The sequence below is a fragment of the Podarcis gaigeae genome (assembly GCF_964106915.1).
Source record: "Podarcis gaigeae genome assembly, chromosome: 6".
Lineage (NCBI taxonomy): Eukaryota > Metazoa > Chordata > Lepidosauria > Squamata > Lacertidae > Podarcis > Podarcis gaigeae.
In genome coordinates this window covers 96144150-96167448 of record NC_139682.1, presented here as the reverse complement: position 1 = coordinate 96167448, position 23299 = coordinate 96144150, and the positions used below count along the sequence as shown (strand labels likewise).

Sequence of the window (23299 nt, the reverse complement as noted above, 5' to 3'; positions counted from 1 at the left end):
TTTTAATTTAAATTAGATTTTTAAAATAAAATTATTTTGGAGGAAAAATCTTTTTAAAGATAGTTTTCTATTTAAGTTACATTATAGTACAAATGCTATTCATCAGGAAATGAGGATTTGTTTTAAGTTCTTAAGTGCTAAAACTCAGTCTAAGTTTTTTTTTAATTGTTTAACCACATCAGTTAACAAACATGGATACATATGCTATAATATTATTGTTTTAGTTAAATAATTTTTTTAAATTGTTATTAAGGAAATTATTATTTTTCTCCTTCCAATAAAATGCAGCAGAAAAGTTGTCCAAATATAAACAATTTCATAATTACCTGTCTTTGTATTTCTAATAGTATAACCAAATCAGTAATTTTTGATAGAACTGTAAAAACTACTCTGAAAATTAATTATTCCAAAAATGAAACCTTCATCTGGTTGTAAATATTAGGATTATACCAGCAAGAATGAGTCTTTCTGTTAAAAAATGATTAAAATCAAGTCTTACTGACTAGAAATTTAAATGGATTTGATTTAAATCAAATCCACCCTGATCTTGCATCTATCATTTCTGTTCAGGGAACTACCAAGTTCATAAAAACCTGCTGACTTTCGGAAGTCAGGCCTTCCTAAAATGAAGACAGCTTGTGATTGCCACCGCAGAAAACCTGAATTGAGGTAGCTGTAAACCCCCAAATAGGCAGCCACGATCTCTCACTGGTTTACTTTGCAATAACACTTCTATTCTGGGATGACTATGAGCTACAGTTATCATTAGTGTTCATTGGTGTTGTCAGAAACATAAATTTTCACCCTAAGAAATCAATTCAACTGTAAGATATACAAGATGGCTTTTCAATAAATTGTGTATAACCATTGTTCAGCCTTAGACAATTTGGGAAGATAAGGCCAACAAAAAATATATATAGGAAGCTCATTATCCAATATACCACTACTTTGAAGACCAGAAAAATGCAACAATAGTGTGTGTGAGAGAGAGAGGGGGGGGGGGAATATAAAAGAATACAAAATCGGAAGTCTTTAGGCAACGGCAGTATTGGTGCCAGCATACTTGAAATTCCTAAACGTTATGAAAACATATATAACAGAATCAGAGGAAAATAAATTATATTCCCACTGCGCTCTCTTTATCTCTCTATCTCTCACACACACACCCAGTTTCTCAAGTCCCTTACTGCAAAAAGACTGGGGATACAAGCACCCACCTCCAGTCCTCGTGTCTGCTGGCTAATCTGATGGTTTAGCTGCTGCAGTTCAAGTCGAAGCTGCTGTTCCCTCTCAGATGAAGGCAAAGGCTTCCCATGGCCAGCCACGTCTGTCATAGACAATCTCTCCCTTTGAGGACAGAGAATTTATTTGAAAAAGAAGCAAATGTTTCAGTTCTCTCTTTTCAAGGCATTAGGAAAAACAAAAAACTTGTATAGTATGTTCACCTAAACACAGTAGTTTTGGATACTCTTACCTGTCACTAGGGCGTCCCTGAGAAGAAGGTATGTTTTGATGGGGTGAATATGGCGAACCTCCCCATGCACTGTGTGTTTCATAAGGGCTGTAATCTACAAAGCAATTGGAAAGGTCTATTAAAAAGTGCTGATTCAAATGACATATTAATGGCAGAGAAGATGAAGTTGCACAGTTGCTAAGGCAATGTATGTAATAGTAACTGGTTTTTCTTTGCTTTTGTGAAAAAAATGTATGTTGAAGAAAGTCTGCAAAAATACTGACAGACCTGGGTCATATTTTCCTCTCCTTTTAAAACAGCCACCATAAAACGTTTGGTGGCTGGGATGGGAATGGAGGAAAAGAACAAACAGCAGTTGAACAACACCACAGAGAATGCTGGAGACCTTTGAAATACCCATTCCAGCTTTCAAAAAAGAAAGATAGGACTGCAGAGGGAGCAAAAAAACTCATTCCTTCTAGCCTGGGAGAAGACTGCTTACGTAGGCAATCTACCTTACGAGAAATCTACCTACTAGGAAAGAATCATCTTCATGCTGACTTATGCATAACATTTAGAATTTGCTTGTATGTCACTAAAAGGCTCGCTCACAGGTTTGCCACAGTGAGTATGCTGAATAAGTGGCAGTGCAGCAGGGCCATGTATCCACTTGGTGCAATGTATGTACCAAATGCCTCCATTTGCTTCTCTGCCCAAACTGCCCCTGTGTAACCTGAGCTCCCACCTACTTCATGCTGCAGACAAGCACTGGGACTCAAGGAGGAACTTCAGGCACACTCAAGGGTCTACGTCAGCTCACTGAGAATTGTTAAAAAGCCTCTCCCTATGGCATTTCACAAACCCGTTTTTGGATTTCTCAATTTTTGAGCTGTTTGCCACATGGCATACAGGCTTTAGTTGAAGAAGCACAGGTACAAACACCAACTAGCTGTGGAATGTCTCCCAAGGTTGTGGTGAAGGGAGGAAGCCCCTACAGGAAATTCTAAATCTGTGTGTCTATTAAAGGTAAAGTAAAGTTACCCCTGCCCGTACGGGCCAGTCTTGACAGACTCTGGGGTTGTGCGCCCATCTCACTTAATAGGCCCGGGGCCAGCGCTGTCCGGAGACACTTCCGGGTCACGTGGCCAGCGTGACATCGCTGCTCTGGCGAGCCAGAGCCGCACACGGAAACGCCGTTTACCTTCTCGCTGGTAAGCGGTCCCTATTTATCTACTTGCACCCGGAGGTGCTTTTGAACTGCTAAGTTGGCAGACGCTGGGACCGAGCAGCAGGAGCGCACCCCACCGCAGGGATTCGAACCGCCAACCTTTCGATCGGCAAGTCCTAGGCGCTGAGGCTTTAACCCACAGCGCCACCTGCGTCCCTGTGTGTCTATTAGCAACTCCTAATTCTACACTTCGGGACTGATGAAAGTTTACTGTAGAAGAAAGCAGGCCTCCAAAGGGGTACGCTGCATACCTGAAATGTTGCCTGGCTTTGTAGATGCCCCTTGAACTGCCATGGCTTGCATGGGGCCAGGGTTCTGATACATCGTCTTAGATGTACGTGAGATGGCACCGAACCTGGATACCGTAGGCCGATCTCCAAATGGAATAAGATCATCATCACCAGTCTCTGCTGCTCTCCTCTGCAAATCCAAACGCTGGTCTCGCATCCCCTTGCTATCCACGTTCTGGAGGGTGAACCAAAAGGGTAGGGAATTATAAGCAAGATTCTCCATTTTGACTGACTCTTCTCAGTAAGAATAAAACTATCATTTCACAGAGAACTGGGGTGGGGCTTATGTGCAGAAAGACTCTGTTCCAACAAATTTCTCTCAATATCTAGACACACTTAAAAAAAATTAACACCTTCTAGGATTTCTCTTGGGCCCTTTAATATTTTAATATTCTATAATATTTTATAATGTGGCTGCCCAAACCACTACCAAAGACAAATTAACACATTTATATACTGCTGTTCTGTTGAAAGGTTATACCGTTGGAGGCCACTATTCTCCTTCCTCCCAGAATGCAGCATCTCTCACACAGCTGAGGATCTCCAAGAGGAGCAGAACACAGTCAGGGCTACATCCAACCCTGTTCTCCACTCCTGGTTAACCCCACCACCATCACACACGCCATTAAAAAATGTTGAAATGCTGCCCTCATTTTACTTGAGTGCAAATGGAGTGGCAGAAAGACAGGAGGGGGGTATTTTGGCTCAGCGCTAAACATGCACACACAGGTTGATGAAGGAGGCAAGGCTAGAGCAGTGGATCAGATAGAAACACAGAAAACAGCCTTCTCTGAGTAGATACTTTTTTCTCACAGCAGTCTTTAATTCAAAACTAATTTTTCACAACACACAAACAGTTCTCTTGTGACACAAGGTTCAGAACCATAACACTAACTTCTGGCTCCATTTAGACAACAACATAGTTTAGAAAAAGACTAACAATGATTTGAGTCTTCAAATGCTCAACCAACTAACCAGCCATACTTTAGAGATGCTTGTCTGGTACTATTTTCACATCTTTTCACACGCAGCTTCCTAAGTTGACTCTCATTTCCATGGTGCCTCTAGCTCAGAATCTACAAGCCATTCAAACAATGGTTGCAAATATTCTTCAGAGTACAGTCTCCAATTCTGTACTCTTGGTCAACTGCAAACCAATGTCTGTCAATTTAGATATCATGACAAACCCTATGCAAGCCTTCTTGCCCATGGTTTTTAGAGCATGATATCTGATCTGAGCTCTGATAGTTAGAAAAAGGGACCCAAAATTGCACTGCAACACCAGTAATGATCCAAAAGTGGTCCACACCTTTTAACAAATAGTCTAGAGCTAGGATTTACTGCATGCTACAGCCAACTTATTATAATCGGCCCTTCTGGTACAAGGTCCAATTTGAATAGCACCCTCTGGCACTGATCATTTGGTCTTCTCTGCATACTTACCCCCATCTCAACAAGTCCCACTGCTGCTGTGTCTTTGGGTTTTGCATCTTTGGTTCCAATGTAGGAGCCAATGGTTTCACATGACCAGGGAGAGTACTGGCTATAATCATTTCCTTTGTATTTGCCAGCTACCTTCAGATCTTCATCTATATACTGCAAAAAAAACACAAAAAAACAAAGTCCATCTTCGTAAGTGAAGGAGAAGAATAACATTCAGTTATTGCAATAGTACTACAATTAAAATTTTAAAAACCCTATGTGCCTCCACTAAACATCTGAATCGACTCCAAAATAGCACTTGAGACAAAGTGGTTTGAAAGTGTTCAGACACTTCCAGTCTGGCTATTGTATATGGTATTTCTTGCATAAATTTGCATAAAATGTAAATAAACCCCAACACAGCAAGCCTAGTTAACACCATTCTAATATTTTACGGGAACATGAAAATTTGGCTGTTAATACAAAAAACCTTCAAATATAATGAGTGCACTCAATGAGCCACTAAAATTGGGTGGCTATTCTAGTGGACTGGCTTATTTAGAAGTTAGCCCTAAAACAGGAAACTGAAGCTCTCATTACTATGTCTCTAGCCCAGTTCAGACATGCTGGTGGGCAAGGGAGAGAATGCCTTCCTTCCCCACACAATCTGACAAGACCCTCCTGCTTCCCAAACCACTGAATCTCCACATGTGGCATAACATTTAAATAGGGTGCACATCTTTAAAATCCAATGTGCATAGGCTCAGATCATGTGGACAATTCTTAGCATTCATCTGACATGCTGATCATGCTGTTCTGGCCAATGTATGTATGCACACTCTGTCCTACACATGGTTGGATGCAGTGAGATTCTGGCAGGACAAAGTTCAAATGCACCTTTCTCCCTGCATGTCAATTTACATACATTGTTCATTACCAGGCATCTCCAAAGTCCGTTTCGGGGGCCTAATCTGGCCCACCGGTTGGTTTAATCTGGCTTCTATGGTAGTTTATTTCCTGGGGGTAAAAGGTAAAATCCCTGGAAAAGGTCAACAACTTCAATCCAACTTTGGTTGGCCCTCACACATGTTCACTTCATCAAATCTGGCCCTCTTTCAACAGCTATATTTTAAAAACATGTTCACCTCATCAGTGTGTAAAGAGTGAGGCAGAGTTGGTGATGGTGCAAAAGGAGGTGGGGAGATGACCTTCCTTTCCTCTAGTTGGGCCATGATCTCCTTTCGTCGTCGGTGCAAATCATCTAGACTGGGATGAGGCTGGGGGGGAGGCCGGCTATAAGGCTCCTGAAGACAGAATATCATTTTGAAAAATAATACTTAAAACGTTTAAAATTTAAGACACAATCAATTATCCATTCTACAAGTGAATCTAGAGCTGAAGCCTACAATCCACAATTGTTAGATTTATATCAATGACAAAGCACGGAGGGGGTGTATTTTTGTCCAAATTTGAAGGCTAGAATCCTTTATATTTGAGCAACATGCTCCAAAGGAGAAAGCAACTCAGTAATACAAACTGGTGAAAACATCAAACCATTGTTTATGAAAGTGGCTTGTTTCAACAACTGGTAGTTAAGAAGAACCACAGTCTTAAAGTTGAAACAGCACACTAAATTGTGATTTATCTAAAACACAAGTGGAAGCTTCCAACTTTTTTGCAGCTGTGCTAGAAGAGGGGTGGGGAAAGCAATTTATGGTTCATTCTCATACTGCTAAGTCATAGCTTAGTGTTACATGTGAAGACAGCCATTAAAGTTCAGAAGAAAACAACGAAGTCACCGAAAACTGTTAACATACTCATTTTAGCATGCACAAAGTGCTATGTAATAGATATATAGGTATTTCTTAAGTATATTTATATTAATAAAGTTATTTACAAGTTTCAAACCGCTTAGTGTATCCATTAATTAGACATGGGCAGTTTTCCACAGTGGAAATTATTTTGCAGAAAACGTTCTGGTCCACTGCTCCTAATAACTGCAGCTTTCATTTGAAAATATGCAACTTTTTAGCTCTTGTGGTTGCAAAGATACCCGTCTAAATAAAAGAGCAATGTTTCCTGAAATCTCAAAAGCCATGAGAGTTGTCAAATAATATTTCCATACAAATCGAATTCCAACTCCTATAGAAGAACAGAATCATTCTGCTCCTCCAAAACTCTGGAGTTGACCATAATAGCCTCTGCAATTCACTCCAGAAGAGGACAGTATTCCCCCTTGATTCTCTGCAGAAATTCAGTTCCAAGACAGAGACTGTACTCTGCACCCTGTGTGGCAAAGTCTCCAACAATGTGTAAGTAAAGAAGTCCCAGCCCTCAAACTACAGATCTTTGGGTGAGGATGTGCTAGAACCCCACTTTGTATGCCTCAAGACCTCAGAGTCAGGCTGGAAGAAAATATCATCTTGTTCCTCCAACAAAAACACCTGTTTCTGGAGTCTAAGCTGCCAGGAAGGAGCGAGTCTTTGGTCACTGTAGAAGTATCTGTGCTTCCAATGGAAGCTATGGTTCTGGTCTAGAATTTTTTGAGTGAGAATACACTGCAAACTTTATTTCCCATTTTCAGCAACTGAGAGCAAGCCTTCCCTGTCTGTATGTCCCACATGGTTAGCAGAGGCAAAAAGAAATGATAATAAATAAATAAATGTATTTTTAATTATAAAGGTTGCAAATTTTACCTTTTGTTATTGTAGAATCTTAGTTTCTTTGATGTACATTTTTTTTATTTAAATGAAACATACATATGGGCCTGATCTAGATGAAAATCCCTACTTGTCATGAACTTACTCAGTGGCCCTAATCAAGCCCAACTTTCTACTTATCCCTTGTGTAAAATGGGATTTCATAGAGCTGCTGCAAGAATGAAGACTCTATAGCATTTCATAGACTAAAATGCCAAGCTCCCCCACAGACAGACAGACAGACAGACAGACAAGACAAACAAACAAGAAGTGACATATAGAACTCGTACCCTGTGATATGAAGGTCTGATCTGATTCAGATGTGGACCAACTGGATAGTAGCCTTCCATCTGTGGGTATCTGTCTCTTGTTTCAGGTACATATGGTGACACAGCTGGTGGAGGAATTTCGATGGGCACAGGGCTTCCTCTGATGATTTCTTCCCTCTGGTACGGCTGGGGAGGGGGGTACATGCGCCGGCTGTCATAATGTGGAGGGTACATGGGTTGTCCCATAGGAGGATATTGTTGGGGCTGCGCACTGTACTGAGAATTCACCATGCGGTCCTGGAGGTATGGTGGGTAATGTTCTAAATAAGGAGGGCCTGGTTCAGGAACAGACGGTGGAGGTCGGACAAATCGAGACATACACTGCGAAGGCTGAGCTGCAGGATAATACACACCTAAATACACAAAATAAAAATTTGGAAAAGTGCTTTAAGGCAATTCACTCTTTCAACTGCTTCAGAGAACGGAAGTGGCAATAAGTTGTCACTTTAAATCTCCTTTTCACTTTGTGTTTGAAGATGTTAATCCACTTTTACCAAGTTACAGCTGTTTGGAAAGAGCTTGGAAACACTTTTCATTATAACAATAGATCATCACTTGTCTTAGCTTTTGGCCAATGGTGTTTTATAAATTACCATGAGGAAAACACGTGGAGGCCTCTCAAGGAGCCGCTATAACTATGGGCAATTTAGAGAGGTGTCTCTGAAAGAGCCCTCTCAGCAGTGATGCTAACGGGACAATTGCTCATCTACTCACCCTGCTTGGGAGTGTGTGGCTCCCTTAGACACTAGCAGGAGCAGGAGTCTCCAGGAAGACCCTGCCCTAAGAAGCCAGATGATGACAAGGGGGTTGCATAGGCAATAATGGCAACAATGCTGAGAGGGCTAGAATGGAATATATCCTTTTCTAAAAACATTGGCAATATTTTGTGTTGCGATCCCGCAGGAAAAAGGGAAAAAAGGATTGGTGAAGTTGTTGTTTGCCACATGCACATAGGAAAACAGCTTCAAAAGGATTAGATTGTCATGAAAACTAGTGGGATGAGATAAAAGAACCTGGAGAAGGTGAGCAACTTTGTATCATAGGATTGTCGCCTTTCACTATGTTTTCAAGAAATGGGTTAATTCTTGGGAGTGGTACCTATTTCTAAATTTATGGGTGACACGCAAAGAAACTTGTGAACTACCATCTGCAAGTGTGAATGCTTCCATTTGGTGGCAGCAGTTTTCAACTCTGAAAGTTGCTACATCTAGCCAGACAGCTCTCTTCTGGCTTGATGAAATAAAATAAGGCACCGTATTTTTCGCTCTATAAGACACACCCGACCATAAGAGGCACCTAGTTTTTAGAGAAGGAAAACAAGAAAAAAAATATTCTGAATCAAATGTTGTTGAGGAGGCTTCACGCAGCTATCCCTGAAGCCAGAAGAGCAAGAAGGATTGCTGCGCAGCAATCCCTCTTGCTGTTCTGGCTTCAGGAATAGCTGTGCAGCCTGCAGTCACTCCATAAGACGCACACACATTTCCCCTTACTTTTTAGGAGGGAAAAAGTGCGTCATATAGAGCGAAAAATACGGTGCTTTCATTTCCCTATCTGCAAAAATTGTGAAATTCACTTAAAATTTTCAATAAAATTTGCAAAAAGACAACTTACTTGGTCTTCTTAAATAGTGAAGTGGTTGTGCTTATACACTAGATCTTAGCCAGAAGGGCAAGTAGTGATGGGTTGTTGGGATTATAAGGAGGGCTGGTCATCCCTTGCAATTCTGAATGCGTGAACCTCAACAACCTAGGATCACTTACAAATGTGGATTCATGATAATTTCAGTTTTAGTTTAACAAAAAGAAGGTATCTAGCTCTCCTAGTTACAAAGCATCCTCTGAAAAATGTGTAGGTCAGGGCTTACTCACAGGTAAGTGGGGCCAGGATTGTAGTCTAATATATCACAGTATCTAGCACCCCATCCTTCATCTAGGGCAAATAAATAAATAATATGCAAACCTTTGCCCCAGGCCCAAATTTTACCCAGGTGGCATTGTTACCTGATTGGTAAGGTGGAGATTCAAATGGTGGACCTGCTCCCCGAGGATCTGGGTAAAACACATCTGTTTGTGGAGCTGGATACAACTGGGAGCCTCGTGGCACCATTTGGAGTTGCTTCCCAACAGATATTGGAGGCAGGTCTGCAGGTCCTCGGGGGGCCACTGGGTGAGAGTTCACTGGTAAGGCAGATAGAGAACTCTTGGGAACGGATTCCAGCCTAAAAGAGATCCATCACAACATTAGAGCAGCTACAAACCTGGGATGAATCCCACTGAATATTGCTGCTTTGGCGCCTACATTCATTTGTACATTGTCTTCTCAGCAACCAAGCATATGCAAGAGGTAGCAGAAGATGGAAGGTGGAAGCATCACCGCTGCCAGCTGATATTAAGGGAGTCCAGCTAAGGTTCCAGCAGCTGCGGCAATCCAGCTTAGAGAAACCTAAAGAGAGCCCTGCTGGATTAGACAAAAGACCCACTTAGTCAAGAAACCTGTTCTTATCAGGTGCCCATGGAAAGCAAGCACTCTCCCCCCTTGTGATTCCCAGCAGCTGCTATTCATTGGCATGCAGCATCCAATGCATGAGACTATGCACAGCCATCATGGCTAGTAGTCATGGTTAGCTTTGTCCCGCATGAATTTGCCTGAATCCCTTTCGGAGCCAACCAAGTTTGTGGCCATCACTACATCTTGTGAGAGCAAATGCCATAGTTTAACTATGCGCTTTGTGAGGTCCCTTTGAATGGAAGTACTGCCACCTATATTTGAATGTGTGTGTGATGGCAATGCAGTCCAGATACAGATGCGACCTGAATGCAAAAGTCATGTCTGTGCATCCAATTTATGCACATGTGGACTGCATTCTCCATAGTAAAGGTAAAGGTACCCCTGCCCGTAAGGGCCAGTCTTGACAGACTCTGGGGTTGTGCACCCATCTCACTTAAGACGCCAGGGGCCAGCGCTATCCGGAGACACTTCCGGGTCACGTGACCAGTGTGACACGCTGCATCTGGTGAGCCAGCGCAGCACACGGAAACGCCTTTTACCTTCCCGCCAGTAAGCGGTCCCTATTTATCTACTTGCACCTGGGGGTGCTTTCGAACTGCTAGGTTGGCAGGCGCTGGGACCGAGCAACGGGAGCGCACCCCGCCACGGGGATTCGAACCACCGACCTTTCGATCGGCAAGCCCTAGGTGCTGAGGCTTTAACCCACAGCGCCACCTGCGTCCCACATTCTCCATACTGGGCAGTTTATATGAACACCATAAAAAGGTAAACGTACAAGTCAGGAGGTGACCCAGGGGCACTGCTGCTAAGATGGTCAATTTTCCCGGGCTTCAAGGCTGAATCATAACTGGAGTCGGTTCCGCGAGAGATGAGTTGTGTAACTGTGCTGCCTGTTGAAACAATCCCATTTGGCAAGGCAGAGGGTTTTCTGTTGGGCAAGTCCATACTCCCTTCGTCTGAGAGGATAGCTGCCGCCGATAGGCCCACTTCATTCAGCTGGCCTAAGGAGGCACTCAGGGGTCTTCGAGGGACCAGACGTTTGTTCATCTTACGAAATCTTCAGGAGAAACACGTGAGGAATTATAGAAAAAGGATGAGTTACAGCTCAAGCTGAACAGTTATTTTTCTTTTCCTACTCAAATACTAGAGCGCAAACTTTAATTCAGGCCCGACTACTGCAGCTGGAACGCCTGCTATGCCAAACCTTATTGGTGCAATGAAGTTAGCACACATTAGGCACTATGCAGCAAACACGGCTGCTTCCTGCTTTATACTGAGTTGCTGGGATAGTGAATACATAACTCGTATTTTCACTCAGTCCTGTCCTCTGTAACAGCCTGTAGCACACAAATCTTACTGTCTGTCTATCTCTAAATCAGGGCATAATTTCAGTTTGGCAGTAAAACCCACACACTAGTATGGCAACAGCAGACTATCTAGGGGCATATTGGACAAGATACTAGAAAGTTAGGAAGGCAGGGCTTACCCCTGCAGAAGCCTTGTTAGTTGGTATAAATATATTGACTAGCTCAAGAATTTACAGTGGTGCCCCGCAAGACGAATGCCTCGCAAGACGAAAAACCCGCAAGACGAAAGGGTTTTTCGGTTTTTGCATCGCTTCGCTAGACGAATGTCCCTATGGGCTTGCTTCGCAAGAAGAAAGCCCATAGGGAAATCTCCGGGGACCTCTTTTAAATGCTGGCGGTGGGGAGCAAAGCCTTTCCCCCCCTCCGGCCTTCAGAAGAGGTCCAGGAAGGCCGGCGGGGGCCGAAAGGCTTTGCTCCCCACCGCCAGCATTTTAAAAGCAGTCCGGGATAGCAGGGAAGCGCTTCCCGCTGTCCCGGACGGCTTTTGAAGGCAGGCGGAGGGGAGCAAAGACTTTCACCCCCCACCCGCCTTCAGAAGAGGTCCAGGACCTCTTCTGAAGGCTGGCGGGGGGCAAAAGTCTTTGCTCCCCCCTGCCTGCCTTCCCGTGAGAGCAGAGAAACGCAGCGTGGTTCTCCGCTGTCCCGGACGGCTTTTGAAGGCAGGCGGAGGGGAGCAAAGACTTTCGCCCCCCGCCCGCCTTCAGAAGAGGTCCAGGACCTCTTCTGAAGGCTGGCGGGGGGCAAAAGTCTTTGCTCCCCCCTGCCTGCCTTCCCGGGAGAGCGGAGAAACGCAGCTCTGTTTGCACAATCTGATAAGTTCACAATCAGAAATAGAATAAGTCATGGAATCTTACTTTTCTAGTTCTTCCTGCGAGTGTGCAAAGGTGCAGCTGGCCCCACGGGGGCAACCTCCTCTCTGCTTCATGTCTCGGCACATATATGTCTTATATTTGCTGTGTTGGGGAGGCTAGATCAAATGGGAAAAATAAGGAAACTGAAACCAAAATTCTCAAAGTCTACAATTATTCTGAAAATAATGCTCCAAAATAAATCCAGAATAAAAATAAAATAAAATAAAAACTGTGTAGATAGATCTCCGGAAAGAAAGCTTTGTTAGAGAACTGATAGAAGTGGGATTCACTATTAAGGTTGCAATCCTAAACAAATATGCCAGTGAACACTGGCATATGCAACTTATTTCCAAGTAAGCATGCACTGGGTTGTGCTGCATGTGCTGTGATAGCAGATTTAATCAATGGAATCCACCCACCTCTTTATTCCACCCACCTCTTTATTAATCCACCCACCTCTTTATTCAACACCCAGTGTTAGAAACTGAGATACGAAAGCTAGGAGCTAAATGGCACCTTAAACCTAGGTTATGGGCACAACAACAGAATGTCTAGGCGTGCTTTTTTATAACAAGAATACAAAGCTGAAAATGAATGAACTACAGCTAAAACATTACGTTCATTTTTCACATGGCCTAGTCCTTCCCCTGCTTACCCCCCTAATATTCCTAAAGAGGGTCTCTTCTCCAGTCTTCAGAGAGTATCTAGAAGTGGGGAAGCGGAAAAAGGTCCTCCTTTCCTTCCACTCTGCAGTTTCCATCTGAAATCTTAGGTGCAGTATTGTGCCCAGGGCTCAGAAACTTGCTCACACTAACGAAATTCCCTGTCGCAAAATGCGCTTGGGACAATGGGAGTTTTGAATACTGTCAACACCTTGACAATATTAGGTATGGAACCATTAGTAGATAATCCTTTTCCCAATAATGTAGCAATTCCAGGGTTGGAATTCCAATAAAGAGTTCCACTTTTAAGTTGCTTTTCTGTCATAAATTCTACTGTTTTAATGCAGATCTCATTTTTTTCTCCGTTCATGGTGCAAAAGTTGCAAAGTACTACACAAACGCAAAAGCACTGCTAAATATTTCAGTGGCTTTAAAAAAAATATTTCACATCTAACTTGCCTGGTATGTTCTTCTCCTTCTACATCCCCATCAGCTATATGATTCAGTCACAATATCAAACCTCTCCGGAGGTGAAAAACAGTTTATAGGTTTTTAAAAAAAATAATAATTATTATATTATTAATTATTAATATTTATATACTGCCCTATACGCACAGGTCTTAGGGTGGTTCACAGAAGTAAAAACTATGGCTACTGCAACCCAGTGGGGAGGTGGGGCACTGCATGCATGAAGGGAGAAGTGCAGGAGTCCACATTATGTTCTCAACACTCCAACTATGATTTGGAAGTTGTTCCTAAATGCAGGCTTATGACACACATGCACGCTCTCTCTCCCTCTTTGTTTTGACTTGCATTCTCTCAGCTTTATGTCTATGAAATATTACTCATACACAAATTATCATAGAAATTAAAGACAAGTAACACAAAAGAAGTATTACACAGTAGTGAGCTATACTGTACATAGCATAAGAGAAAACACTTCTTGTTCCATTAAGTTAGAAAAAGACTAATTACCTATAACATTTATTTAATACTTGCTACCTCTCTCAAATTTTAATGTAATTAATGGCCATCATTTCTCTACTATTCTGAATTCTAGGTATGCTTAGAACTTTTTTTAAAAAAGAAAACACTTTCCAGTGAGTAGCTTTGATTTTCTTTCTACAATTAAAAAGCTTAATGAAAACCTTCAAACTGCAATTTCCGATGTTTCCCTTAAATCATGTTAAAAAATAGTTACTGGGCACTCATAATCTGTGAAACCCACAGAATATGTAGTTCTTCCTCCCACCTTAATAATTGGACAAAACGATCAATATGCACAAAATGTTATGACATCTTCTGGATTTTGGGATCCCAACTAGGATCAAACAAAACTAATTTGGATATGCCTGAGGATGTGGGCTATACGCCTAGGATTTCTAGTCTTGGTGCAGCTCACCTCCACGCTATTATCACAATCTGATTTTAAAATGCCTCTGTTTCAGAAGAGCTTTGTCATGCAGCAAGGGGAGATAAGTCCAAAGTTGCCCAGGGTTCACAGAACTAATTGCATGGTTCTTTGGTACTATGTCCGAATGAGTTATGATTTATGAGAGTTCAAACGCTTTGGAACGGCTATGAATGTTTCTTGCTGGATTCCACTATTTACACATTTCCACTGCTTTGATAGATATGGGTTCCAGAACACCTTATAGCAAAGTACATTAGACTTTCATTCAGTACCTTTTCAGTTAATGTGGCCACATGAAGAATTTTCAGACATGCAGGCAGCACAGATAATAGTTAGAAATGCTGTCCCAAACAGTAGTACTAATATGTAATATTTGGATGCTTTAAATGGCAAAAAGAGCTAAGTTCATTTGGCAAGGCAAGAAACCAAGTATTACATTTAAAATATTAACAGATACTAAAGAAAAACGTAGATTATCACCTCCAAATCTTTTTCTTTATTTTTTTTCTTACAATGTTAGGTTAGGAAGAAAAGGGGGAAAGAGGGGGCTCACTTCCAAATTTAAAATTATATTATGATGCAGCATGTTTGACATGGATAAAGGAATGGATAATATTGAAAAAAATACTAGATTGCTGGATCTGGAAGGATATGGTAGACAATATGGGTGATATGCATATCTGGGGTAGAAAAAAAAACAAAGGTACATAAAGACTTTCAAAATTACTCCATAAGGATAAGTTTAATTTGAAGGGCTATATGTCCTCAAGTACTATATAAAAATCTACTTGAAAGAAAAGCACCACTGTGGTTATCCCCTATAGAAGCTCGTGCCCCAAAACAAATAAACATGAAGAAGAATTGGGGGACTTATAGAGAATATTAAGTTATACTGAAAGTGGGTATAAACTTGAAAAACTGGAAGAAATTCAAGACTTGGTATTGGCTTGGTTTCAGTACCAAATAAACAAGCTATTTAAGAAGAATGTGTTAAATGGTTTGAAGGAACAAAGATCTGATCTCAAACTGGGGTTGCTTGAGAGTAATGAAAGACTGATTTCTAAAATGTATAAAATGTTATTAGAATGGGATACTAAAGATGATACAATGGACTTAGGTCACAATAGTGATACGGCTTCCTATGGGAAAAGGATATGAAATTCACTCCTTGTTATACACTAAGAGAAAACTATTATTATGTACAGGTAATATTTAACACCAAATAAACTGGCCAAGATGTATAAAAATGTGTCAAGTAAATGCTGGAAATGCAAAGAGATACAAGGCTCATTCTTCCATATGTGGTGGACATGTAAAAAAAAAAGCTAAAGCCTTTTGGGAAATTATTTAATGAAATGAAGAAAATGTTTAAATGGGCTATTCAAAAAAGACCAGAAGCTTTTCTTATAGGGATAATAGTGACAGATGTTCCAAAGAAGATGACCAAATTATTTATGTATGTGTCAACAGCTGCTAGAATATTATATGCACAGAAATGGAAAGAAGAGAAGGTTTCTACAAAGGAGGATTGACTTTGGAAAGTAATGGACTATACAGAAATGTCAATAATGGACAGAAAAAATAAAGAGATTAAAATGATGAGCTTTTAATAGAAGAATGGAGGCTGTTCATAGCCTATTTGAAAAAGCATCATAGTCAAATGGAATCAATCACAGGCAGGATTCGAGATATAAAGCAGCGGAAGGAAAATTATAAAATAAATGAAATAGAGGAATATTTTATAACAGATAAAGATATAATGAAGTAAAAAGGGTTTGAGCAAAAACACTGGACGTGATGGTGGGAAGTTAGCTCAGGGAACAATGTGATTTGATATGGTCACTGTGAAAACGCTGCATGTTGTTGAACACATTTATTTTTTCTGTACTGCTATGATCTGTGGTCAAATTTTGCCAGTGCTTCAAAAACCTGCAAAACTTCCACCCAGAAACCAAACTGTGTGCCCCAGACAATGATGGCTTAATCTTACATCCTGCAAGTCTCTGAAAGACTACTACCTGTCCTTAGCCTCATGTGTGCAATGTATCCCCAATGTGACTCATATAATCTTTGCTGATTTTGCTGGAGGTGGCAGGGAAGGACTAGACCAACACCCCAATTTTTACAAAAGCTTCGTTTTCCTAGAGTACTTCCTTCTGAGAACTCCGGGCATGAAATTAAAAAATTCTTCTATTTTGTTGCTCCAATAGAGACAAGTGGATATTGGCAACTGATTCACCTTTTTTATTTTACATACACTAGGGGAAGCATTTCCTTTTGTTCTTTTTTGATTTGGCAAGGTCTACTATGTGTGCCTTCAGACTACAAGAAGTGCCACACAATACAGTACCTGCTGCTGGTCTGCTCCTTTCTTGCTGTGATTTTGGATGTAATCAACCAGCCCGTGTACCACAGTCCGCACAGCGACAAGTCCATTCTCAAGCTGCTCCCAGGTGGGTGGTGGGGCATCTACAGTGTTTATTAGAACAAATTAATTTATCTCTGGAAAATGAGAAATCCTGTAGAAACAGGGTCTGAATCATAGCAAGCATCAAAAAATTTAAAACATGCAAAATTTTAGTTCTGAAGGAAGAATAAATCTGACAGGCAAGACGAAGGAAATGTCTATGGAAATTCAACACTGATTTGCCAGATTTAGGGAGCAGCAGCAGCAGCAGCAGCAAACATTTCCTGCCTGTCGGTAAGGAATATAGTTATTCAAATAGGAATGCTTGAGAGCATTTGAACCCTCAGAGAGACACCCCCAGAAAAAAATATTGTAATTGTGGGAAATATGGCCGGAGATTAGAGGTAATCAAGGAAAAGCAGCAAGGTCTGAGAGAGCCTAAGAGAGTCATTTCTAGTGAAAGGACTGTCTCATTAACATGTGTTTCCTTCTGCTAAAATATGGCAATATAACCTTACTACAACAATGATAAGCAGAGAAACATACACAGACATGTCCTCCACAGAAAGGGCTGGGCAGGATTTAGCAAGACTCTGAGCCTAACCTCATGAATTCATAGAAAAATAATCCTATGATCCTGACCCATTCAGAATTTTTCAGGTCACAAAGCCTTTTCCTATGATCATGAAGGTCTGTGGGACCTTATGGAGAAGCCACTGTTGCCACAAAACCAACAAAGTCATAGGATACCTTAAAGGCAAACAACTTTATTGTGGCATATGTTTTTGTGGGCAAGCCAATCAGCATATGTATGTGATTTACTCCCAGCTAACGTCCATTGTTTATGAATAAACAGAACAAGATCAGTAGTGTGAATGCACACCTGTAGCAGGAATAGCCTGGGGTCAAATGTGGCCCCTCCAGGTTTTGGAACCCTCCCTATGCCGTTCCCCTCACCATCTTTATTCTGTGTACTCTTCAAGTGCTTTCCCCAGGCTGGAGTGCGTCACTGAACTTTGGTGCCTCTTTCTTGCCAGGAAAGAGAGATGTGTTATGTATATATACATGTAACACACAACCTTTGCACAGAAGGAATGTAGCCTGCTATACAAAAGGGTGATCTATTCATCCACTGACTTTCACCCCCTGACCTTGTCCATCACTGGGATGCAGCCCCTGGAAGGTTTTCCACAAGGGAATATAGCCTCCCAGCTTGAAAATGGTCTCCACTCCTTTTGTCTCAACTCACAGGGTTGTTTTTATGCCTTAGAACTCCCAAATGCTGAGATTGCCACAATTCTGAGATGTCTAGGCACATGGTGGGCAGAAGGTAGATTTGTACTATATAACTAAAGGTGCTCCATCCCTGGATGAACATTTTGCATTTGGTTCTGCACCAGCCACAATTTTGCACCCTGCTTTGGTTCATGGGTCTTAGTGTTCTAGTAAAAAATAAACTAGCCTGAAGTCTGTCTGCCATTAGAATATAAAGGAGACTAGAGCATTTCAAGAGAAACAGCCTTTTTTGTTAATAAGGAAACAAGAGAGTACTCTGTTCACTTGTGCTTCTGACACTGACATGTATCGCTTTGATTGAAAGATACGCAAAGCCTCTTCTGCTGAAGTGAACATGAATATAAACCACTTTTTTAATAGTTACCTGGGCTGGGATCAATATTTGCAAGGAGTTCTAGATGGGGTCGAAGCCGGTTCAGATTGGCTGGGTCACCAGTCCTCTGGAGAGCGATAGTTAGTTCCTGAACACTCTGTGCAAAAGAGGCTGGGGTCTGCAACTTAAATATATACGTACATAATTAGAACTGCTTTCTGTACTCCTAGAGACCATCTTCAGTAAATCAAACCTAAAAGATACATTTTTAAATTTCTTGTCTCACCAGCACTCAAGATGTGTGCCTTGATGTGAAACCATTTTTTCAACAGAGATGCATTTACTCTAGAATTCAAGATTCCTTGTCATTCCTAGTGGTCAGTCACAGCTTAGGCCCTCTCCAGTAATACAGCCTGCATGTTCATTAATTGTATATACCAATATACAATGCATCAAGGCTCAGCGATATTAAATCCTGTTTAAGAGGACAGTTCTTACAGAAGTGAAAATGGAACTGGCTCCACAAAGCACAGCACATTCCTGAGACAATCTCCCAGCTACTTTTCTGCTTCACGCTCACGAGGAAGGCTTGGGCTTGTCCTTGACAATAAGAGTACCTGAGAAGCACGGTATGCCATAGGAGACTCTTGATAGCAAGTGGGACATGGGGGGAAGAAGAACCGAGGAGCCCCACTTACAACTAATATCAGAAATAAAAACAGTAGAAAATTAAAGGATGTGGAATGATTTGAAGAGAATGTACCTTGTCAATAATTGACTGCATGTGGGATTTGTGGGACTGGTCTCCATAAAGCAATGAAGACCACTGATCTGGGGCAATGCGCAAACCAGCCTCCATAGCAATTTGCACAATCTGGGAATCGTGTTCTCGTCTCAGAGCTTCATAGGTTCGGAACTCCTCCTTTAACTGCATCAGAGAGGAATCCTCATCTCGTTTAGTCACCTGGAAGAAAAAATTCCACCTGGATTAGGTAAGGTGGCAATACCCAAGTTAACCAAATAAGGGAACAGTTTCTCAATTCAGTTCCCTGGCCCAAAAGTATTAGCTGCTTATAAAGATTTATGAAAGGAAGTACTATCGCTCAAGAATAATTCTTCCAGTTTGTATGGGGGAGGGGTACCCCCTCCGATGATCAGATGAAAAGCTGAGACAATTGTGTATTAAGTAATACACAAATTCTTAATTAGATTAGAAAGATTAGATTATCATTACTAAAACAAGCCTAGATTCTCTATGAGGTGGAATTCCTCTCCCTCTCCAAAGGCACAGAACATTCTTCAGAGCAGTTGTGAAGCCTAGGATTCTATGAGTGATTCACTGTAACTAAAGGTGAGAAGTTGTTCAAGGAGTGTTAATTCTCTCCAAGGAGAGCTCTTTTCTGTGTCTCTTTAAAGCAAAAACTTGACAAAGTGCAGCTGGAACAAAGAACTATTCAGTTTCTTTTCTTCAGAGAAGGTAGCAGTGCTCGGTTGCCTCCAAAACTAAAGGGATATTGGATTTTCTCATGAAATGCAGTACATGAAATTGCAGAATGAAAGCCAAGAAAGAGAAGAGTGGAAGGGGAAATAGGTGTTCTTACTAAAAGCCCCTTTACTATGCCTTTGACTTGACCAACACACTCTGCCTCATATTACCGTATTTTTCCATGTGTAAGACTAGGTTTTCCCCCTTAAAAATAATGTCAAAACTTTGGGAGCATCTTATACATGGATACATCTCCCTCCATTTTCTTAAATCAGAGACCCCCAAAATAGGCCCCCTATGTCTTATACATGGGGGTGTCTTTAGACAGAAAAATACAGTAAATTGTTATGCCAACTACTGCAGGCAACAATTTCCACACTGTCCTTGGGACACAGATGATTGATGTAGGGTGGGTAGAGGAAGTTCAGAAGGGGGCAGGTTGAGAAGCTTTGAAAAACTCTGTGCTTAAGTGACTAGAAATATAAGATTAGAGTTACTAAAGGAGACAGTTTGAGTGTTCTGATTTTAATGAAGAGTGCTGTACCATAAGAAACCAAGCTCTGTACTTTTAACTTTGCTTTTGATCAAATGAATCTGCTTTATACCATGGGCTTCTCTAGTTCAACACCTTTTGGCAGCAGTGGAGTGGAGTGTATCATGAAGCCTAATGGCTGCTTTAAGAACAAGGCTTCAATAACCAGAGGGCAAATATTGTCAAGGGTGACTGTAAAGCTAATGCTGCAAGGACTGAGAGGACCTAAAAGTAACTGGCCAAAAAAGATATCAGGCTGAATTTGGAGCAGGCTATTCAGACTATCATATGAGGCAGCAGAGACATGGTGTGGGGAGGGATCCAATCTCAAAAGAGTGCAAAATTGACTAATGTCATTGACGAAACTGAGGATTCCGATGTGTACCTGGATAAGATCAGATCGGCATTGGCATCCAACAAGTCAGTGGTGCTGCAGACCCTATAAGCTAAACTTGATTATCTAGTCAAACAGCGGACATTTCTAAAAGAGCAATCAAGTACTCAGTAGGGCTGCTCAATATCTGGTTTTAAACATTGTGATGTATCAGAGCCAGTGTGGTGTAGTGGTTAAGAGCGGTAGTCTCGTTATCTGGGGAACCTTGTTCGATTCCCCGCTCCTCCACATGCAGCTGCTGGGTGACCTTGGGCCAGTCACACTTCTCTGAAGTCTCTCAGCCCCACTCACCTCACAGAGTGTTTGTTGTGGGGGAGGAAGGGAAAGGAGATTGTTAGCCGCTTTGAGACTCCTTAAAGGGAGTGAAAGGCGGGATATCAAATCCAAACTCTTCTTCTAAATACCACAATTATACTGATATATCACAATGTCTGGAATGTATCTTGGCTGCTTCTCTCCCACCACACCACCTTGGGGAGGAAGCAGCAGCTGAGATACATCGCCTAGCCCTCCTGAACAAGGCCTGATACCACTCTGGTTCATGCCAGGCAGAGGAGCATTGGGGCTTTGTTAAACTGCTCAGCTGGGGGACTCAGACTCACACAAGTCAGAGGGGCTCCTCAAAGGGACAGGAAGGACTGTAGATGGAGCTTGAGAAGGCACTCGACCTGAACCTTCTCTGGCTCTGCCTGCCTGTGCCTTTGCTGTCTGCAGGCAAGCTGAGCTGATGCGATGTATTGGCAGCTCAAATTGTGATCTGAACATCATACAGTACTGGGCACCAGGTAGCGACTGACATCTCCATCGAATCAACTGACTCGTGTGTGGCAAAAGATGTGCGTGTTGTCCTTGTACACTGCTGCACGAATCATGGACATCTTAGTCCTCCATCATCACATCAAGGAAAGTAAGTGCAGGGCTGAGTACAAATAAACTTGACACTACAGCAACCTTTCCACAGGCCTCCCAAATGGAGCTCACAGATCACAGTTCTTGCGTACTGGGACAAGTGAATCACTGTAAGAGTAAACTCCAATCAAGCAATGTAGTTGAGATAATAGAATCATAGAACTGGAAGGGACCCCAAGGGTCATCATGTCCAACCCCCTGGCAAATACATATTATGTTGTGGTGATGGTGACTCAGGTTTAAGGGGCCTTTGGGTGCCTAGCTTATATATCTGAGTTTCTAAAAGTGGATCTTGGGCCTGATGTCCCAGGCAAATGAACAGCCAGGAGACATTCTGGTGCATTTTGAGTACTACACGATTAAAGACTCTGTTTCTAAAGCTCTATGTAATATTCAAACTGGCTCCTTGATGTGTAGTTTTTTCTGAATACAGGTTATTCTATCTGCACTCTTTCTGCACTAATAATAACAACTCAATATCTACTTCAAAATCCCTGAAACCACAACCAGAACAGCTTGCTCTGTACCTTGAAACAGGAGGCTCTGTATAGAAGCTGGACAACATGCCCAATGCTGGTTTTAGAAGCCTGAGGAAATCGTGGCTCCAACCTCTGTACCACAAAGAGAACCAAGACTTTCCGAGACAAAGCAGATCCATCTTCCAAAGCCAAAAGAACTAACTTGAGAGCTTCCTCTTGCATTGCTGAAAAATAAAGAGTAGCATGACAGAATGCCAGGTATCAAGAGCAATTTCAGATATATACTGCTTATTCTATTTTGTTTAGGCCTTACATAACTTAGAGGTAAAGGTACCTCTGACCATTAGGTCCAGTCGTGGACGACTCTGGGGTTGTGGCGCTCATCTCGCTCTATAGGCCAAGGGAGCTGGCGTTTGTCTGCAGACAGCTTCCGGGTCATGTGGCCAGCATGACTAAGCCGCTTCTGGTGAACCAGAGCAGCGCACAGAAACGCTGTTTACCTTCCCGCCAGAGTGGTACCTATTTATCTACTTGCACTTGACATGCTTTCGAACTGCTAGGTGGGCTGGAGCTGGGACCAAACAATGGGAGTTCACCCCGTCGTGGGGATTCGAACCGCCAACCTTCTGATTGACAAGCCCTAGGTTCTGTGGTTTAGACCACAGCGCCACCCTCTTCCCTTACATAACTTACACCAGGCTTAATGACTGCATTAAGAGTTTCTACAAACCTCAGTGTTATGGTCAAGCTGTGAAATGTGGCACCCACTATACAAACAAGCAGCTTGCAGCTTGAGTAGAATCCCGACAATATACAGTTTCACTTAAAAGAAAATATATATCTCTATCACATGGTTTTAGAAATGTCAATAATCCAGTGTACAGGCAGGTCTACTGTTGAAAATACTGAGAACCCCAATGCATTTTTTGATGTACCCAAATCAAAAGATATTACAGTATTAGAACTTACAGTCTGATATTATGAAGGCTGGCAGGAACTTTGTGCAGGTTGTATGGACAACAATGTTGAAATATATCTAAATCAACTGTTTGTTTTCATATTCCGCATCTAAGCTCAAACTGAATCTGTCTTCTCATTATTTTGACAATTTAACAGTTCTGTACTCAGCTGTGGCACTGTGCTGATTAATCATGATGAGACTGTTGGCACCTAGACCACATGGTCCCAGAGTGGATTTGATTTTAATCAAATAGATTTAAATCACAATTTAAATCACTAGTCAGTAAAGCTTGATTTAAA

General features: G+C 41.8%; 1 protein-coding gene across 6 annotated transcripts in view; it reads right to left on the bottom strand.

Moving 5' to 3' along the window:
- RC3H1 (ring finger and CCCH-type domains 1) overlaps positions 1-23299 on the bottom strand; it is a 67877-nt gene that overhangs the window by 13619 nt on the left and 30959 nt on the right. For all 6 annotated transcript variants that reach the window (XM_083743778.1, XM_083743779.1, XM_083743780.1 and 3 more), the window contains exons 5-17: positions 22088-22263; positions 19003-19203; positions 18291-18423; positions 16574-16692; positions 12151-12263; positions 10705-10986; positions 9422-9639; positions 7383-7774; positions 5539-5697; positions 4415-4567; positions 2933-3146; positions 1475-1568; positions 1218-1347 (exon numbers count right to left, since the gene is read on the bottom strand). In XM_083743778.1, the coding sequence (XP_083599904.1) occupies positions 1218-1347; positions 1475-1568; positions 2933-3146; positions 4415-4567; positions 5539-5697; positions 7383-7774; positions 9422-9639; positions 10705-10986; positions 12151-12263; positions 16574-16692; positions 18291-18423; positions 19003-19203; positions 22088-22263 (2384 nt within the window). The remainder of the gene's footprint in view (positions 1-1217; positions 1348-1474; positions 1569-2932; positions 3147-4414; positions 4568-5538; positions 5698-7382; positions 7775-9421; positions 9640-10704; positions 10987-12150; positions 12264-16573; positions 16693-18290; positions 18424-19002; positions 19204-22087; positions 22264-23299) is intronic.